Source organism: Thalia democratica, chromosome 8 (genome assembly GCF_965202585.1).
Source record: "Thalia democratica chromosome 8, ktThaDemo2.hap1.1, whole genome shotgun sequence".
Classification (NCBI taxonomy): Eukaryota; Metazoa; Chordata; class Thaliacea; order Salpida; family Salpidae; genus Thalia; species Thalia democratica.
The window spans coordinates 5,459,455-5,477,165 of record NC_139172.1 but is presented as its reverse complement, the minus strand read 5'-3'; the positions used below and the strand labels follow the sequence as shown (position 1 = coordinate 5,477,165).

The 17,711-nt window shown below is 24.8% G+C and overlaps 1 protein-coding gene across 2 annotated transcripts; it reads right to left on the bottom strand.

Moving 5' to 3' along the window:
• Nucleotides 1–4,785: 4,785 nt before the first annotated feature.
• Nucleotides 4,786–17,216, bottom strand: LOC145842061 (septin-2-like). Of its 2 annotated transcripts, none has more exons than XM_082949426.1 (9): nt 17,182–17,216; nt 16,676–16,772; nt 14,684–14,894; nt 12,763–12,897; nt 10,456–10,675; nt 9,635–9,780; nt 6,304–6,384; nt 5,804–5,864; nt 4,786–5,282 (listed from the first exon to the last, which is right to left on the bottom strand). In XM_082949426.1, the coding sequence occupies exons 2-9, from the start codon at nt 16,683–16,685 to the stop codon at nt 5,193–5,195; spliced, it is 954 nt and encodes a 317-aa protein (XP_082805552.1). In that variant the 5' UTR covers nt 16,686–16,772; nt 17,182–17,216; the 3' UTR covers nt 4,786–5,192. The 2 variants fall into 2 exon arrangements, with proteins under 2 accessions (XP_082805552.1, XP_082805550.1); XM_082949424.1 differs by lacking the exon at nt 17,182–17,216 and adding an exon at nt 16,872–16,922.
• Nucleotides 17,217–17,711: the final 495 nt, after the last annotated feature.

Here is a 17,711-nt window from a genome sequence, read left to right as displayed (position 1 = left end):
TTGCAGAACATTTAGTTAATAATCCAATTCATGCAAACGGTTATAATCTAAATAGATTGAGAATTATTAAAACTTGTAGTAGCTTTTTCGGTTTAATTAAATTAGAAGCCATTTGTATTTTGTTAAGGAAACCTTTTATATGTAAGCAAAAAGATTTTGACTATATTGTTTCTTTATTTTCGTAACACTTTATAAGGATTGTTTTCAATTTATTTATGTTTAGTTTTATTGTATATCAATTATAACGTAAATGGACTTATTTAATTTTAACTGTTACTAATTGCTTTTGTCGTTTTTTAATCTCTTGATTACTTTATGATTGTTTGATTACTTGGTTACTACATAAGTTTGTAAAATCTTATTACTCGTTAGCTTTGTACTCTACTGATGGGAATTGCTCAAAATATATTTAGTTTTATTGAACTTGTGTGTCTTGTATATCTTATTGTATAATTATTGGTCACTTTTGTTACAATAATGATTAAGTAATGTTATACAGGCGTAAAGTGTTTGCAGTGTTTAATTTCTTAAAACATATTTAACTATCAAACTTAATCTTATTATTTTTAATTCGGTTTAATTACAATAACTCTATTATTAATAGAAATTCAAGGAAGATCACGTGTCATGGAGTGTAATATGAAGCATCGTAAATCTCTCTTCCCAGGATCAACTGCCAAACCTAAACTGGAACATCATTTGAACAGCATTAAGAGTGTTGAAAACAAAGCTTTGATGGGAAGAAGACTTACTTTATTTTAACTTTATTTTAAAATTATATATTTTTTTGAAATTAAAAATTTTTAAATCAACAATGAAAACGTTTAAATTGTACTTATTGTATAACGTTTGTATATAAAAGAATTTTCAAAATGTTTTTTTTTTCTTTGTTTGAAATTTAAAACTTTTTATCTAACGGTATCACAACTAAGAGGGCAGTATAAAGCAGAATAAAAACTGCAAAAAAAACTACTTGATCAACATACATTGATGCTTATTTGTAACTTTATAAAATATATTTTCAAAATAAAACTAATACAAGCGTGGGGTGGAGCATTGGAGCAGATTTTTCACCTAAAAAGTAAAAAGTAAAGCATGATATTAACAGTTACAGTAATTAATCGTCAAATAAACTATTGTTAACAAACAATTTGTTGTAATAGTAGTATTTGTGTCTTACCAATTAAGTAATTAAAAGCATCTAATTAAAGTATTTTTTAATTACATAGTTGTAAATTTTCCTCATCCCTCACCAAAATAACTCACACTTCGCCGCGGTAAGGGTACATTTGAGCCTTTACAAAAGCAATACTTTATGTGCAACTGGTCTTTAGACCAAACTTTTTTTGAGCATTTCGGTTTTTTTTTCGTTGCCCAATAAACTTATTTTAATGAGTTAAACAGAATATTATGTTTGGTCGATTTCTTTTTTTATGTTAAATTTTACATTGTTTTAAACTTTCATATTATACTTAAATTGAAGGTGATAAAATAAAGTAAGTGGTAAAAGACTCAATAACCAAAAGATCTTTCAGTTTAAACTTTTTCGTATAGCTTGTTGTTTAGCATTCAAAAAACTATTACACTACTAACAAAATTTATTTTATAGTTTATTTTTAAATTGGTTTTAGTACATTAATAGCATATTACAGATAAAACTAAGCAATTACCCTAGCTTTAATGAATTTATTTAAATATTGATATTTTAAGAGTTTTTTTAAGTATTTTAAGTGGTTCAACTAAGTAAAAACTATTTAAATCTATGCATCTTTAAAAAATCTTAACACCTTACGACTCTCATTTATTAGTTATATGTGTATTTTCCAAATATGTATTTTCCAAATATGTATTTTGTTATATTTATTATAAATACTACATACTTGCTATTTATTAAAAAACTTTCGACTACTTCGTTTAAAACTATTTCTTAGTACTTTTATTAGGGCAAAAAATTACTAAGTAAAATATTTGGAATGTATTCAAAGACAAATTACAGCCCGCGACGTGTTATTAAGCTTGAGAACAACTTGTACAAAACAACTAAAATTGAGCTTTTTTATAAAGAATGTGCTATTAAATTGATATACAGTACATAGTACTGCTTATAAAAATATGAATGTATTACAATCTTTATAAAAATTTTTAAACTTAAAAAAAATATTTCTAATTGTAAAGTATACTAAGAAATTTTAACTAGCCCGCTCGCAATAGACTTTTTCTGGTGAATATTACCCAATAAAAAGTAGCCCAACGCTAATACTAAAGAGTATTTTGTTTGAGTATTTAATTTACTGATATCAATTGTGCTTTAAGCTCATGAAATTTACACTTGGTTTGATCATGTACTTGTTCTGATTTCTTTTAACCTTATTATATGTTGTTATAAATCTAACAAACAATTCGAGTTTAGTATATAAAATCTATATTTATTGTTAAGTGCTATGTAGTAAGTTCGTTTAGTTTCTTTACTAACAGTTTTTACTAACTAAATGTTTTTTAATGGCGTTTTTAATTTTTAAGTCACTATCTAGTTGTAATTTTTAAAATTGAATAAACTCTTTATATTTTACGATTTTTTATATTAAATAAGCAAAAAGTTCAAAAAATAAAGTTTTTTCTTCAAAATCAAACACTATTTTGTAAATTGGGGTTAAATTTGGTAATTACCGTCCAAAAATGAGTAAATTTGATAGCAATTATTTAAAACTGGGTTTAAACACAAAAAAAGGTTAAGAACCGCTATTTTATATGGTATAATTTAAGTCCTGTTGCTAAAATTTTCATTCAGATTGTTTTGAAGTATACTGTTCTGTCAATTTAAACAGAGAGCTGTTATTAATTACTTCTAAACTTTACGTGTTTTTTGCAAGGCAAGATGCTTTGGAAATCGTTTTATTTTTGGTTTACCTATTTGTGTAAAGATTAGTCATTTGTAGGTATATACTAAAGTGTTCTTAACATTTATTAAAATTAATTTAATTTTACAAAACTAGGTTTAAGAACAAAATATTTAACTAAAAATTACTAACGTATATTTTGATAAAAAACAAAAAATAATAAAAAGCTTATGTATATTTTTTGTTATGTTATATATTCTGATACTATGTAATAGTTCAATAAGTTTCTTTTAGACTTTATGGTTTGTCACAGTAAAAACAATATGACAAAAAAAAATTATTTGTGTTCTAAACAGTCAATAGTTTTACCTAAGTACTTAATTAATTATTACTTATACAGACTGTTCTAAATTGATACTGTTTGCCAAAAGACGGTAAAAATGTTTCAAACTAAGAAAGCTTGTTAAAACATTTTGAATATGAACTTTTCAAATAAAAAAAGTATTTATTACTTAATAAGTAAAAAAAAAACTACTTCATAAAAAAGTTATTTTTTTGCAGTTTCATATAAAAAAACTACAATACACACAAGGGACGTAGCCTGTTTATAAGAAATAATATTTTTAATTAGTTTTGGTTAATTACTTGTTAGTGATATTCTGTATCATTAAAATTTCGTTTATTTTGTAAACATCTAAAAAACATTATGTCTAAAATGTTCGAAATTTTATAGTTTTTTGGAATGTAGGTTTTTGAAATAGCAGAAAATATAAATGTGTCAAGATTCGTAAATACCAATATAAATCTAATTAATTATTGAAGTTAAAGTTTAACTTAAATAAGTTTCTGTAAGACTTCAGTTTTCAATCATAAAATTAAAACTTATATATGTTTTGGTTTTAAGAAAAGAAATAAAGAGATCTCAACTTCTAGAGAACAAATAATAAATTATTATTTTTTTTTTTTTAATTGTTTAAATGCTATTTTTTATGACTGTCACATATCTTTTTTTAGATTTATTAAAGTACTGACGAGGTCTTTGACCGAAACTTAGTTTGTAAAATAAATTCTTTAAAGAATAAATTCAGAAAATTTAAATGATTTTTTTTTTGTCAAGAGTTTTTCGTGCTTTAAACAGTCGACTATTTTACTAAATTGAACCATTGTTAATAAAAACTGTTTTAACATCAAACCTACAAAATAAAAAGTATTTAATTAACGTCAATTTAAATATTTTTTTGCAGTTTCTATATACAAATAGTTTTTAGTTGTCCAACTTATTCGAGTGACAACAATATATACAAAGTTAAAAAAGTTATTTGAATTAGTTAAAAATTATTAACTTCAAATTTTAGAACTCTTTATAAATTTAAATTACACATTTTAACAAAAAATACGTAGTTTTAAGGGATTTAATGTAAAATAATAACAAAAGTATTTTACTTTAAGGTGTATAAAATTACAATCGAGTTTTTTATGTCAAAAAAGATTAACTTATTAAATACAAACCTAATGATCCAAATTAATTTTAAAATAAGGACTAAATTATTTAAATTAAATAATCCTTAAGATATATAAAAAACGCTTAAAACAAAACTAATTTTCTTAAGAAACACTTAAAAACTTTTTTTCTAAAATGTCATGTTGCAACTTACTAGACTAAACACTTGAAATGTACACTAAATAGTTAATTTAAAAATGTTGTTCTTTATATTGAAAACACATTTACACAACTAATGGTTACTAAAACTGTACTCAATTCCTAAATGTATACTTCCTAAATATACTTAATTCCTAAATAGTTTCATTCTTTTTCACTAAGTAATCTAGTATACATTTAGGAATTGAGTACAGGAATAATATTAATTGAATAAATTAATAATTTTGTAGTAACTTTTGTATTAATAATTTGAACAAAATTTTTAACCATTCAACTTTTTTTTTTCGTGTTTATTCCGATATATACACAAAAAAACAAATAATTTTACGTATAAAATTGTTAATAAAACAAGGTATAAAATAAGTAACAAGTAACAAATTTTCCGTTAGTACATACAACAAAGACCGAAGACACATTAATAAGCTGAAAATAAGCAATAGTGATAGCTAGCTTAGTGATTTGTATACATATACATATATATATATATATATATTTCTTTAACTTTACTTTAGTAACTTTACATTAATATATTGAATAAAACAAAAGATTAAATTTTTGAGTAATAAACTTTGAAACTATTTGTTAAACAATATAATAAGCGCAACATAATTTTGCTTGATAGTGAAAATTTAACGTTAGTTTACTTTTGTATATAACGACTGTTATGGTAGCTCGAATAAAAAGGATGAAAATATTTAAACTTTATGGGACTTGGGAGGTGATTTTTGTTGCTGCAGCTTCATCTGAGCTTGCATTTTATCAACCATCTCCTGCATGCGACGAATCTGTATTGTATATATATTTTGTTAAGGAAAAACTCAGTATGCTTTGATAAATATACTAAATTAAAATTTATTCGGTTTTAGTTGATTGCAAATAACATTATTACAAACTTGGAATAAATAAAGATAAAGTTTATCTTAATAAAAATCCTGAGTTTTTAATTTTTTTTTTAAAGTTTGAAGATTAACCAAATAATATTGTTAATAATAATGTTCTATAGGGTACATGTGTTGCCCCTCAAAAACGTAAGTATTTCAAAATTTCGCTTAGTATATTTTTTGACGTTGGGAAATCACATAAATAGACAGCACAAAAAAATTAGCTTCCTAGCTTTGTTTCCTTTCACTTAACTGTGTATAGTCGGAATCAAATAGTATTGTTAACATTTTATTATTAATAATTGTGAGCTTGAAAATTGTTTTAACAATAACTATTTTGAAATTAATCTACTTAGCAATAAATAAACCAATAGCTTCTTAATTAAGCAACATGAAGTTTCAAATGAAAATAGTAATCAAATCACCTGTTCATCTTTGGCCTGTAGAGCAGACATAGTCTCATCTTGAACGACTGGAGGCCTTCCGCTGTTAATAAATAATTGTGTATTAATTAAAAACTATACTACATATAATACAAAGAAATACAATTATTAATTATTTACAAACAACTATTAACTCTACAGAGTGCAAACTATTTGTTAACATACTTTTGTATAGTTTGTAACGCTTACATTTTTTTATATACAGTGTTTAAAAATAATTTTTTTTTTGATAATAGATGGGTCTTGCCGAATTTTTGTAGTTATTATGAAAGGATTGAACTTAAAACTTTATTTGAATAAACTGCGTGTTTACCATAACACGTTATCATAAAAAATGTATAATAAAAAAACTTCGATAAATCTTATACACAACAACCTGGATCAAAACTATATAAGAGGACTTGTTTGGTAAATATTTTGCTATAACTTTATTCAATTGTAGAAAAAATACTCGATGTTTATTAACAAAGAAAAACAATTACCCGGATTGCTTGAGCCGCTGAGCCCTGAAATTTTCGTAGTGCAGATCGTGAGTGACTTCTTGCAAGTCCTGCATGTGCGTTCTGTTGTATAAAGTATATGTGGTCAACTTTTTTTAAATATCAAACAAATTAGAATGTATTATAATATTATATATATAAAACCTGATTTGTTGATAAAACTAAATGCGTTCTGTTGTGAAAAGTATATATGAATTAATTTTTAATTTTCTTAAACATCTAAATATCTATTTTCACGAGCCGGTTTTTTTATGTTTATGATCAGTTTAAATTAAGACAGGTAACAATAACATCATAATTAATAAAATAATAAATAAAGATATTTAATGAAAAAAAATCAATAAAAATGTTAGAAAAAGTGCTAATTTAATTCATAACTACAAAAAATTAAACTACAAAAGTGTATAATTTGTACAGCTGTGTTAACCAGTTTAAAGAAAAAATTTTCAGCTTGTATAAAGATAACTAATTTGGTAGAGGTCATATTGTAAATACTTATTTAAAATTCTATAACTTATTTTAGTCTAAAATGTACTAAAAAATATATATTTAAAAACTTTATTTAATATAACAAACTACCAAACGAGTGTTTACCATAAAATAAATGCACATTAAAAAACTTTATGTAATATGTAATAAAGTAACATTTTATAGCATTACATATTAAGATTTTAATTTAACACATTAATATTTCAGCAGCAAATACGTACATTTGCTGGGTACACACAGTAACGAATAAATCAATTTAAACATTTTTTGAAATTAATTAGTTTTTCTTACACTGGGACTACCATTAATTTAATATATAATCTTAGACTTTTTATATTATTAAAATAAATAAATAAACTTAAAATTTTTGGTCAAGGTTGTCAGTTATGGGTAAAAAATAGTAGTACAACTTATTTAACGTAAATCAGTAATTTATTATATTCATTCTTATTTAATTAGCCTTAACTGGTATTTCTACTTTAACAACGTAAAAACAATTATTTATTTGCTTTAGATAATTATTTTTGTTTTAACAAATTTACTGAGGAATGGTATAAAAAAGTTTGCTTTAACGTACAAGTAAAAAAAATGCATATCTCTGGTTCAGAGTCGGTTTTTAAAAACAACATGAAGCAAAAAATTATACATATCATCGTAGCCAGATCGTGCATATATTAGTTCAATTGTTGTAAAACATAAAAACAAACAGTTATCGTCATTTAAAACGTGCAGTAAATCATAAATATTTTATTTACAACAATTTCAAGCAAAAATGTCGAAATGCGCAACATGAATTTTCGAATAATTTGTCCGCATCCAACCGTTAAATCGCGATAACGTCATTCGCAATTTGGAGCAAATTTCTCTATAACCAGCCTAATCATCACTGTTTGAAACGCCACTATTTTCTTCATATAAAGCCATAATTCGCGAATATGATATCCGTAAAACTATAAATTGGCAGGAATATTTTCTCCTTTTTTCCAGTCGAACGGCGTGTTTTTAATTTTAAGCGATGAGAGAAAGCATCGTTACGAAAATTTAATTTGATGGATGTGTTATATTTAAGTAAATTTTAATATTTAAAATCTGTTTTAATTGACTGTAGGTTGTTTTCGAAAGTAGTACTTAATTAAAATAAATAACTACAGGTTTGCCAAAGGTTTTTGAGAAACTTATTCCAAGATTTTTGAGTTTCTTCGAGGTTTTTGAAAACTTTTGGGTTCATTTTTGGTACAAAATTAAATTTTGGTAAAAATTCATTTTGGTAAAAACAACATTGTAAAGCTACTTAAAATATAAAATGTATACTTTAAAAAAAATTAATTATAACAAAAAAGTTATCCATATGATACTTTTTTGTGTTAAATCAAAATTTCATCACTTTACATGTAAAAATTATTTAAAATTCCAGGTTTTTCCAAGTTTTTTAGTGATGTTTGTTCGAAATTCTGGGATTTTCAAGTTTTTCTAAAATTTCAAAAATTTTAGGTTTTCCAGGTTTATTTTTGCCTAAATTGTCAAACTCCAGGTTTTTCCAGGGTTTCAGGTTTTTTTGAAAATTCTGTAACGAATTGTAAAATAAAAAGCATTTGTCTTCACATCTAAATTGTTATCGAAAACAAATAAAAGGAAAAGAAATAATAATGGCATACTTTAGGATTAAGTGAACGTTGTTCGAGTATAGGCTGATAACTTAACTTTAAATTTCAATGCATGCTTGTAAATTTTCGATGGTTTTTTATGTAAAAAACACTTGTAAATACATAAGTAGCGGTAAAAATTATTTTGAAGTTTGCAACTAAACAAAAATCCCTAAATTGTCATTTTCTAAAACAGTTAAGTATGTATAAGTGTTTGACAATTATTTTTATTTTATTGTAAACAAAACTAAGATACCCCACATTAACATTAAAACTTGGAGAACTAAATATTTCAATGCAAAAACACTAAGTTTCCATTTCAAAAATACTTTTTAGTGATGATTTATAGTTGCCAAATTCATATTTGTAATCAGTCTTATTCATTGAATGTGGTAATAATTACAACTGATCGAAAAGTAATGAGAAATGCAATAGGTGTTAATTATGAATGTTAAGAAAATAAAAAACTATCTTTGTAATAATTAAGCAGTACTTGTTTAAAAAATTTACCTGTAAAAAGTAAACTGTTTACTTACATACCATAAGTGAGTAAAAAATAAAACGATAAAGTGGTCTAAATGAAAAAAATAGCTAGATTTAAGTGCTTTTGAGCTCATACAAATTACACTTGGCATGAAAACTAATTAAAAGTTTAAATATTTATTTAAAGAAAAAAAATGCAGGATCTAATAACTTGAAAGTATTTTTGAAAACTCTTACTTTAAATATTGAAAGTATTAAAAAACCAAACTCTTATAACTACTGTATAAACATTTTTAAATATACCAATTAGTCTAAATCTAAAACATAACAAAAATGTACATTAAAAAACTTTCTTTGTTTAAACTTTCTTTACGAAAAAACTACCAAGCGAGTGCTTACTATAAAAAAAAATGCTTTGGTATAAGTAATTGCACGCACAGCAACATTTTTATAATATTTCAACAGATGTAAAAAGTATGTTTTTATTTTTTAATTTCAAAAACTCACTTAAATTTATTTTTTCTAAACTAATACTTAAATTATTGAAAGTATTAAAACTAAACTGTTATAAATAATGTTAATGTATAAACATTTTTAAATATACCAATTAATCTAAAACATAACAAAAATGTACATTGAAAAAACTTCTTTGTTTAAACATTCTTTACAAATGTTTAAATGTTTTTTTTTTAACTCACATTAGCATGGTGCGCAGCTTGAGAAAATCGCAATGCTCGGGATTTTCCACTTCGACAACGCCCCACGGGTACAGACGCCCGCGAACCGACTTCCCCTTTACTTCTATCATCTGCGTGCTGCCCACTATTGCGAACGGGATGCTTTCCTGCATTAACAAACAATGTGGTTTTAATGTTTGAAATTTTGTGAAATGCGTTTTTTTTTTTGTTATATGTAAGCTTTAAAGTTTATCAATAAATTCAAGCGAACACAATGAATGTAATCAAAATCAAGCATGGTGGCATTCGTACAGTTTTTTATTTATCACATGGTCTGTACTTGAAATGGTTTTACAATACTTGCGTCATGTTACTTTTTACAATAAATTATATTTATTTTCTAAATTTGAGTAATTAAGCATTGAATTTGAGTTTAAACTTATAAGGGGGTAAGTTTGATTTTTATGGTAAAAAACTCATTTACTTTTATAGAAGTTTATCATATTTAAAACCATCTAAGAACATTTAGTTTTGGTCATAGATAACTTTAAAATTATTTTTACTTGATTTTGGAGCATTTAGTATTACAGAAACTATATTTTAAATAGTAAAACTTAAAAAGTAACTGAACGAATATTGATTGAAGGTCGTTTTCAAGAAAATAAATAAACAATTACTTTCGCCATATACAAAAAAATTAGACAAGTTACTAAGCATTGCGTTACATCAGAAAATTGACACAATCACATAAATTCAATTAGCTTTTAGGTTGCGGGTACTATTTTTAATCATGAAGAAAACTTGTGTGCTATCAACTTAAGCATTACAACAAAAATTCAAACTTTCAGCTGGCGGGTCTGCTCTTTGAACTCCTCGTCTTCGTCGTCGTCTGCTTCTGGGAGGTGGTAGATGTTTATCTGGTTTTCCTCGATTTCCCGCAAGATCTTCTTCTTCAGCCTGCGCACCTCCTGCCTGGTCAGCGTGTCGGACTTGGCGATGACCGGCACGATGTTCACCTTGTCGTGCACCGCCTTCATGAACTCCACGTCCAGCGGCTTCAAACTGGATAATTAATAAAATAAGAAAAAAAAGATTTAAAATTAATAAATAACGCGTCTGTTTGACGATATTTTAATGCATTAAAAAAAATATTTCTTTAATTTTTTCCATGTACTTGAGGTTTAATTAATCTAACTGAATAATAGTAATTAAATAATGAGACTATTTGACGATATTTTGATGCAACAAAAAAATATTCCTTTAATTTTTTGTTGTACTCATCATAAAATCGATCTAAACTGTTAGGAAATTTTTATTTTCAGGTAGTTAATTTTAGGAAAACTTAACTAAAACTAGCTACAACTATCTTCAAACTGAAAATAAATAATGGGTAACTATTTGATGATACTTCGGTTCGTTAGAAAAATATCTCTTTAATTTTTTCCATGCACTTAGGTTTAATTAATCTAAATTTATAATATATTAGTACTATTTCATTTACCGTTGGTTTGTTTTAAGAAAATTTAACTGAAACCAGCTACAATTATTTTTAATTTACATACTTCAGGGTTTCCGTAGATCAAGCTGAAAAAAAATTCCCGACTTTTCCGGACTTTTTTTAATAAAATTATTAAACCGATTCAAAAATACATCACTAAAGACTTGGCATTATGTTAAGTTTTTGATCTTATTTTAATACAGGTCAAAACGACAGTTTTTTTGCTGAATTCTATCATCTTACTTCGATTGCATCATTCACAACTTTTTTAATTTAGAAAAATACCGTTTTTAGTATTTAAATTAAATTTCTTATAAAAAACATGTCTATTTCAAATTTAATGACTATTCCTGATTTATGTCTTTTTCTTTTCGTTTTTCTGTTTTTTCTGACTTTGTGACTACCCTGAATATCACTTTAGATAACTATATTAAAAAACTGAAAATAACTAAACATTGTGTAAAATAAAACAATAAAAATATAAACTTTATTATATAATATATCATAACGAACATAACGATAAACATATCAGTTTCATCTTATTTAATGTTTCTGTACCAACATGTTGCTTATTTGCGTAAAAACGAAACTCTCTGAAACAATTGTTAGTGATTTTATATCAGTTTTGTACCATTAAGTTTATTATAATCTACAGTAAAGATTTATTAGCTTTTAACAAAAAATTGATAGTTTTAGCTTGATAAAATTAAGGTTGTCTCAAATAAATTTATGATATACAGCTTTACTCTGCCCACCAGTAACTACTTTTTTGAATATGTTTTATTATTACAGATTTAAAAACGCTTAAACTTAATTACAAGATCTTGTATAGTTGGACTAAGAATATTAATTATCTAATCAACTCAAATTTACAAAATATTGAAAACTTTTTTATCTTCTATCTGTTTGACAAATTAAGCTAAAATTTAATTTTTAACCTACTGTAAACCAAATGATTAATTATAATAAAATAATAAATCTTATTGAATATTTTTATTCCATAGCTTGAGTTAAGCAACATGAAATTGAACTTTTAGGCATATGCATCAAGTTTTATTAATATTTAATAATATTTCACTTCAAACTTTTATTTCTTTGTTAAATATTATTTTCTCAAAAAATCTTTAACTATTTTCTCAACTTAAAACAGCATCCAAATTTAAATGTTTTCAACTAACTTACTTACAAACTTCTAAATAAGCGGCATGTATAAACCTTATTTAAATCTCTTTTAACACAACACTTAAACATTTGACTCTCTACGAGTAATGAATAATTCAAAACATATAAACAGTAATAATTTTATTTACTGGCAATTTTTTTTGTTTTAACATAACTAATAAAAGTGAAATTCATTAATTGCATGCCATTCCTCAACTCTAACATAAAAAGTTAAATTTTTAGAAATATGTCTCATACATTATTACATACAACTCTAGTAGCATACATTTATTATTATAATTGATCTACTATGACTGAAATAAAATCAAATAAATTAGTATACTTAGATATTAATAAAATACTTAGATATTAACTGGTTATGTATAATAAGTAAAATCAAAACATATAGCAATAACAATTTAATGCTTTTTTAACACAACACTTAAACATTTGACTCTCTACGGGTAATGAAATCAAAACATGTGATTACCCGTGTCCGGAAGCGGATATGAAGTAGAAGCAGGAGTGCACCCTGCTGTCCAGAATGTGCCTCCTGTTCAGCCCACTCTCGTCGTGCAGGTACTTGTTGAACTGCGCGTCTATGTACTCCACTATCGGCTTGTAACTGAAAATTTAAAACTGTATCATGTATACCCGCATGATAATTATTACTAAACATTGTTAGCTTTTAAAATGACTAATATAGAATATCTCACAGTTAGTAAATATTTTGAAATAGAGGGTGATATATAATCAAGTGATCAATACGCAAATTTGATCAAAAATGATAAAGATTTTTATTTTGTAACTAATTTATTTTTCAAAAGGCCATGTGGGGTCCACATTGTTTTTTACAAGTTGATCGTCTTTTGTAGCGCTTTATCTTAGCTATCAGAAGCATTCTATTACTTTTGAAGTATTTCAAAAAAAAATTTTGATATAAAATATCTCCTAGCTAGATCCCAAAGACAAAAAAAAAATTTTTTAGTAAAAACCTATATCTTTCTTTAAACTTTAACCAACAAGTCTTCTTAAAAACAGGAATCGTGAGCGATTTTTTTTTCATTTAGCCTGACTGATCCCAATTTAGCCTGACATTTTTTGAAAGTAAGGAAAATCCCTTTTAGAAGTCATTTTAGGTATTTATTTGGGGGTCTTGATTAGAACTATTGTAGTCTCCGACTTAAACCAACTTTATCTCAAAAAATATTTTGAGCTTTAAAATTCTGCAAAAAGCAACTCATAGCTCAGTTACAACTCAATAAAATAAGACTAAATTGTGAAAAAGGTGATTTACCCCCCTCCTATGTCCTTAACATAACAAATTCAGTAATAAGTTTTAAAATAATTATTATATCTAAATAATTAACAGTGTAAAAACTAAATATATATTATTAGATACAATTGTTCAATTTAATTAAGCACTTACTAAAAACATTATAACCAGAAGATTTATAATAAAACAACTGCATTGTCGTTTTTTATTAAAATTTAAAATGAAACGCTTACACGAGTATTAAAATAAGTAAAAAAAAATTAACATAGTATTTTGACTAATACTTGAAATTGATACATAATTATAAATCCTAAACTCTAAATAAATACAGTGGTTGTTGATGTCATATCAGATTTAAAATGCTTACACTTAAATTAAAAAAAAAACCTTTAATATTTTGTTCTTGTAAAGAAAAATTAATTGTACCTAAAATTTGTACTCCCACAAAACTTAGTACTTATATCTTAAAGCTAAGTTTTAGTGTTGTGAATATCTCTAATAACTTTAAACAAACAGTAAATGTATGAATAAACTGCTTAGAGTTTTAATCTAAAAAGTACTTGGTATAAAGCTATTACATTAGAAATTAAAACAGTTTAACCAACTAAGCTCTAAAAAACATAGCTGATGAAAACAAATTCAAACGAACAGATAAGTTGTTGAACTGAACTCTTATGTTTAAACTGTATTTATTTTATGAGTTTTCATAATTATAAAGTATATAATCTACACAAAACTAAATAATAAAGATTCTTAACATTTTTTTAAAGATTCAACACAAGATTTCAAACATTTATTTTTACAAATACTGACTGATTTTGTCTTTAATTACTAAATCTTGATTTAGAAATAAATTCACATCTCAATTTGATCTTTAAAAGATTTCTCAATTGTTTATATCCAATATTTTCAAGCATTTGAACTAAGAAAAACAGATATTCTCAAGTTTTTAAATTAAAAAACTGATTTAGCCTGACATTTTTCAACTTTTTTCAAAAAAACTGATTTAGCATGACTTAGACTGACGCGCACAAACCTGTAAAAACTTTAAATAAAATAAACTGTTAACAAATGCTTAGCAAACATTTAATTTTCTACAGCTGTATTTATTTTACAAACACAGTTTAAAACTCACCAGTCTTTGCAATTGATGGCATCACCGTAGCCGGGAGTATCAACTACGGTGAGCCGCAGCTTCACCCCCCTCTCCTCAATCTCAACAGTGCTCGCGTCTATTTTGACCGTCTGCTTGATTTTCTGAACGGCAGTGGGAACCTTGCGGTCGGGATACAAGTCGGTGAGGAACAAGCTATTCACCAGAGTGGACTTCCCCAAACCAGATTCACCTTTGTAAGTTTTTGAACGATTTTTAATTTGCTTTTAGTTTTAAAATGAACAGGATGCTACAAAATTTTTTATTAAGATCAAAAATAGTTAAATAAAAAACATTCACATAATAGAAATAACATAGACAAGTCAAAGTTAAGGGCATAGCAGGGGGTAAACCATTTTTTATTAACATTTTTAAAATTTGTCTTTTTTATTTGAATTTTAACTAAGCTAAAAGTTGTTTTTTACAGATTTTAAAACTCAAAATAATTTTTGAGATATAGCCACTCAAATTCGGGGACCACAACATGTTCCTTATGGAGGGAGCAAACTAAAACAGCAAAAAAAGACTACTGCGCTAAAAATTCATCTTCTCCTATTTTTTTCAAGACCTCAAACCTTTAAGAAATGTTCCTTGCATATTTAGAAAATTCTGTCAGAACAAAAGCTAAATTTTATGACCAAAAAACAATAAAGAAACTTTTTTTTGTTCATTTTTTTATAAAATTTATGTAATTTTTTTTTTAAATTCCTTCCAAATGATTTTTTTTTATTGCACAAACACAAATAACTGAAGGTTTTTTACTTAACAATCTAGTGTTTTTTTTTAGTTATTTACAGTCCACATGTTTTTAAAAGCTAGACTGCTAGAGTATGTGAACTGGTTGATTGAAATATATACGCTATATCATGTCTTTTAAGTTTTATTTTATGAAATTTAGTTTCTATTTAAATAAATGCTTGTTATTATACTATGCAGTTTATTATATCTAGTTAACAGAATTGAAAGTCTACTGTGTTTATTCAAAGTCCATAGCAGCATTTTGTTTATCAATAAAATTACTAAAGTAGGAATCAAGTTTAAAAATATTAATTGTTATTATGAATTTTATTGACATATTTTTAAAAATATTTAATTAAAACCTTTATAATTTTTGATAAATACTCTAAAACTAAGCAAAATTACTATATCACAATTTTCATTTTTGTTTGTGACTTTATCAATCTTAAAAACTTTTCTCCTGTGTTTTTTTTATAATCTAGTAGTTTTCTAGTGTAGTGGAAAACTTATAGTTAGATTATTGATCTTTAAAACTTATATTATAATATTAGTTTACTTAAGTTATTAATAGAATAAAATATTAATACTTTAATATAAATTGATTGGTAAAAAGGACCATTGAGAAAACTGTTTCAATTCTTAAAACAAAAATCACTTAAAAAAAAAGATCTTTCTTAAATTAAAAACATTTTCAGTTTTGCTGATTCAAATAGAATTTTCTACTGAATTGAAACAGATTTTAATATGAAGTTTATTGAACAAAAACAAAAAATTGCTCAAATTTTTTTTTGGTTCAAGTACCTGGATACACAAAAATACCTCTCAACTAATTTAACTTCAAATTTTATACTTTTCCAAAAAATTGTTTTAACTGGATGAAATAAAATACTTCTAGTTTTATCTATATTTAATTTAAGTTTATTTTCTTTAAGCCAATTTGAGATGAAGTTCAAAATTAAGGTTGTCACTGTCTTGTAAATGTGTGTTTTTATTAAATGTTCTATACAGTAAGGTATTGTCTAATAGTTGCTTAAGTAATAGATAATAGGTACCGTCTAATAGTTGTTTAACTAACTTGTGTTTTTTAAAATATCAAAAACTGTCTAACTCTAATCTAAAAAATAAAAAATACCTCGTACCATTCATCCTAACTATAAATATACATGTATATAAATTTAAAAACGACAAAAACAATAGCTTATTTTGTCTTTAAAACAATTGACAGACTACTAATACCTGCAACCATCAAAGTGAACTCGAATCCTTTTTTGACAGACTTTCTGTGAACTTGGTTGGGAAGATTAGCAAAGCCAACGTAACCATCTGATGTTTGCTATTCACATAAATTAAAATTATAAATATGTTAAATTAACACTATTTTTACTGTATCAAATGTTAGTAATACAATTGATTTAATACAAACAAAACTTACCTTTGAATCTTTTTTGTTGTTTTTGAAATTCCACATAAAAAAAGTATACAAATTAGTTCTTATTTAAAAATTTACAGATTAAAAAAAAATTAACCAACTAAAAAACTTAATAATACTATTAGTTGTGATAAAATAGTTTTTGACTGATTATAACTTAAAGACATTAAAAAAAAATAATCTTCAAATGTAAATAATTTAATTATACTTAACTAATATTTTGAAAATTAAAACAGTAAATATATAATCAAACAATCAACTATTTAACTAAATTTACATTTTTTTTAAACTAAATGTATTAAAAACAGCTCACCTGGCATCTTGTGAACAATTTAGTATCAAATTTAATAATTCTGAAATTTATGATTTAAATTTACCTAATAAATTTTCTGATTACTAAAATAACAGAATACAACTTGCCTTAGAAAAAATAAACATTTTAAATATAATATTGGCTTAATTCCAAGTAAAAATTTTCAATTAAACAAAAACAAGTGACAAAAAACTTTTTAAGTGGTTTTTATGGAAACTTGTTAAAGTTTTTAAGGTAACTTGAAAGACAATTGAAATTTATCTTAAATTAGATTTTCAAGAAAACTTAAAAAATTATTTTCAAATTTTGAACATTTAGAATATTTGTACTAAAAATTAGTGCATGATGTACATAAAAAAATCATTTTTGGTTTTGAAATTTTTTCTAAGTTTTAAACTTGAACAGTTTTTAATTCAGTTAACATTAATGTAAAAAAAATTGATAAAAATTGATTTAAAAATTCAACTAAATACAAATAAGTCTATTCTAGTTTGTCAGAATATTTTTATAACTTAATCTCATAAATTATT

Excerpts from the sequence above, each read along its gene's own strand:
- LOC145842061 (XM_082949424.1), bottom strand. The coding sequence starts at position 16,907 with ATGTGGAATTTCAAAAACAACAAAAAAGATTCAAAG. Across the intron at positions 12,898-14,683 it reads GCCATCAATTGCAAAGACTG|TTACAAGCCGATAGTGGAGT; the intron begins GTGAGTTTTAAA and ends TTAAATTTTCAG. Across the intron at positions 5,865-6,303 it reads CAGCGGCTCAAGCAATCCGG|CGGAAGGCCTCCAGTCGTTC; the intron begins GTAATTGTTTTT and ends ATTTATTAACAG.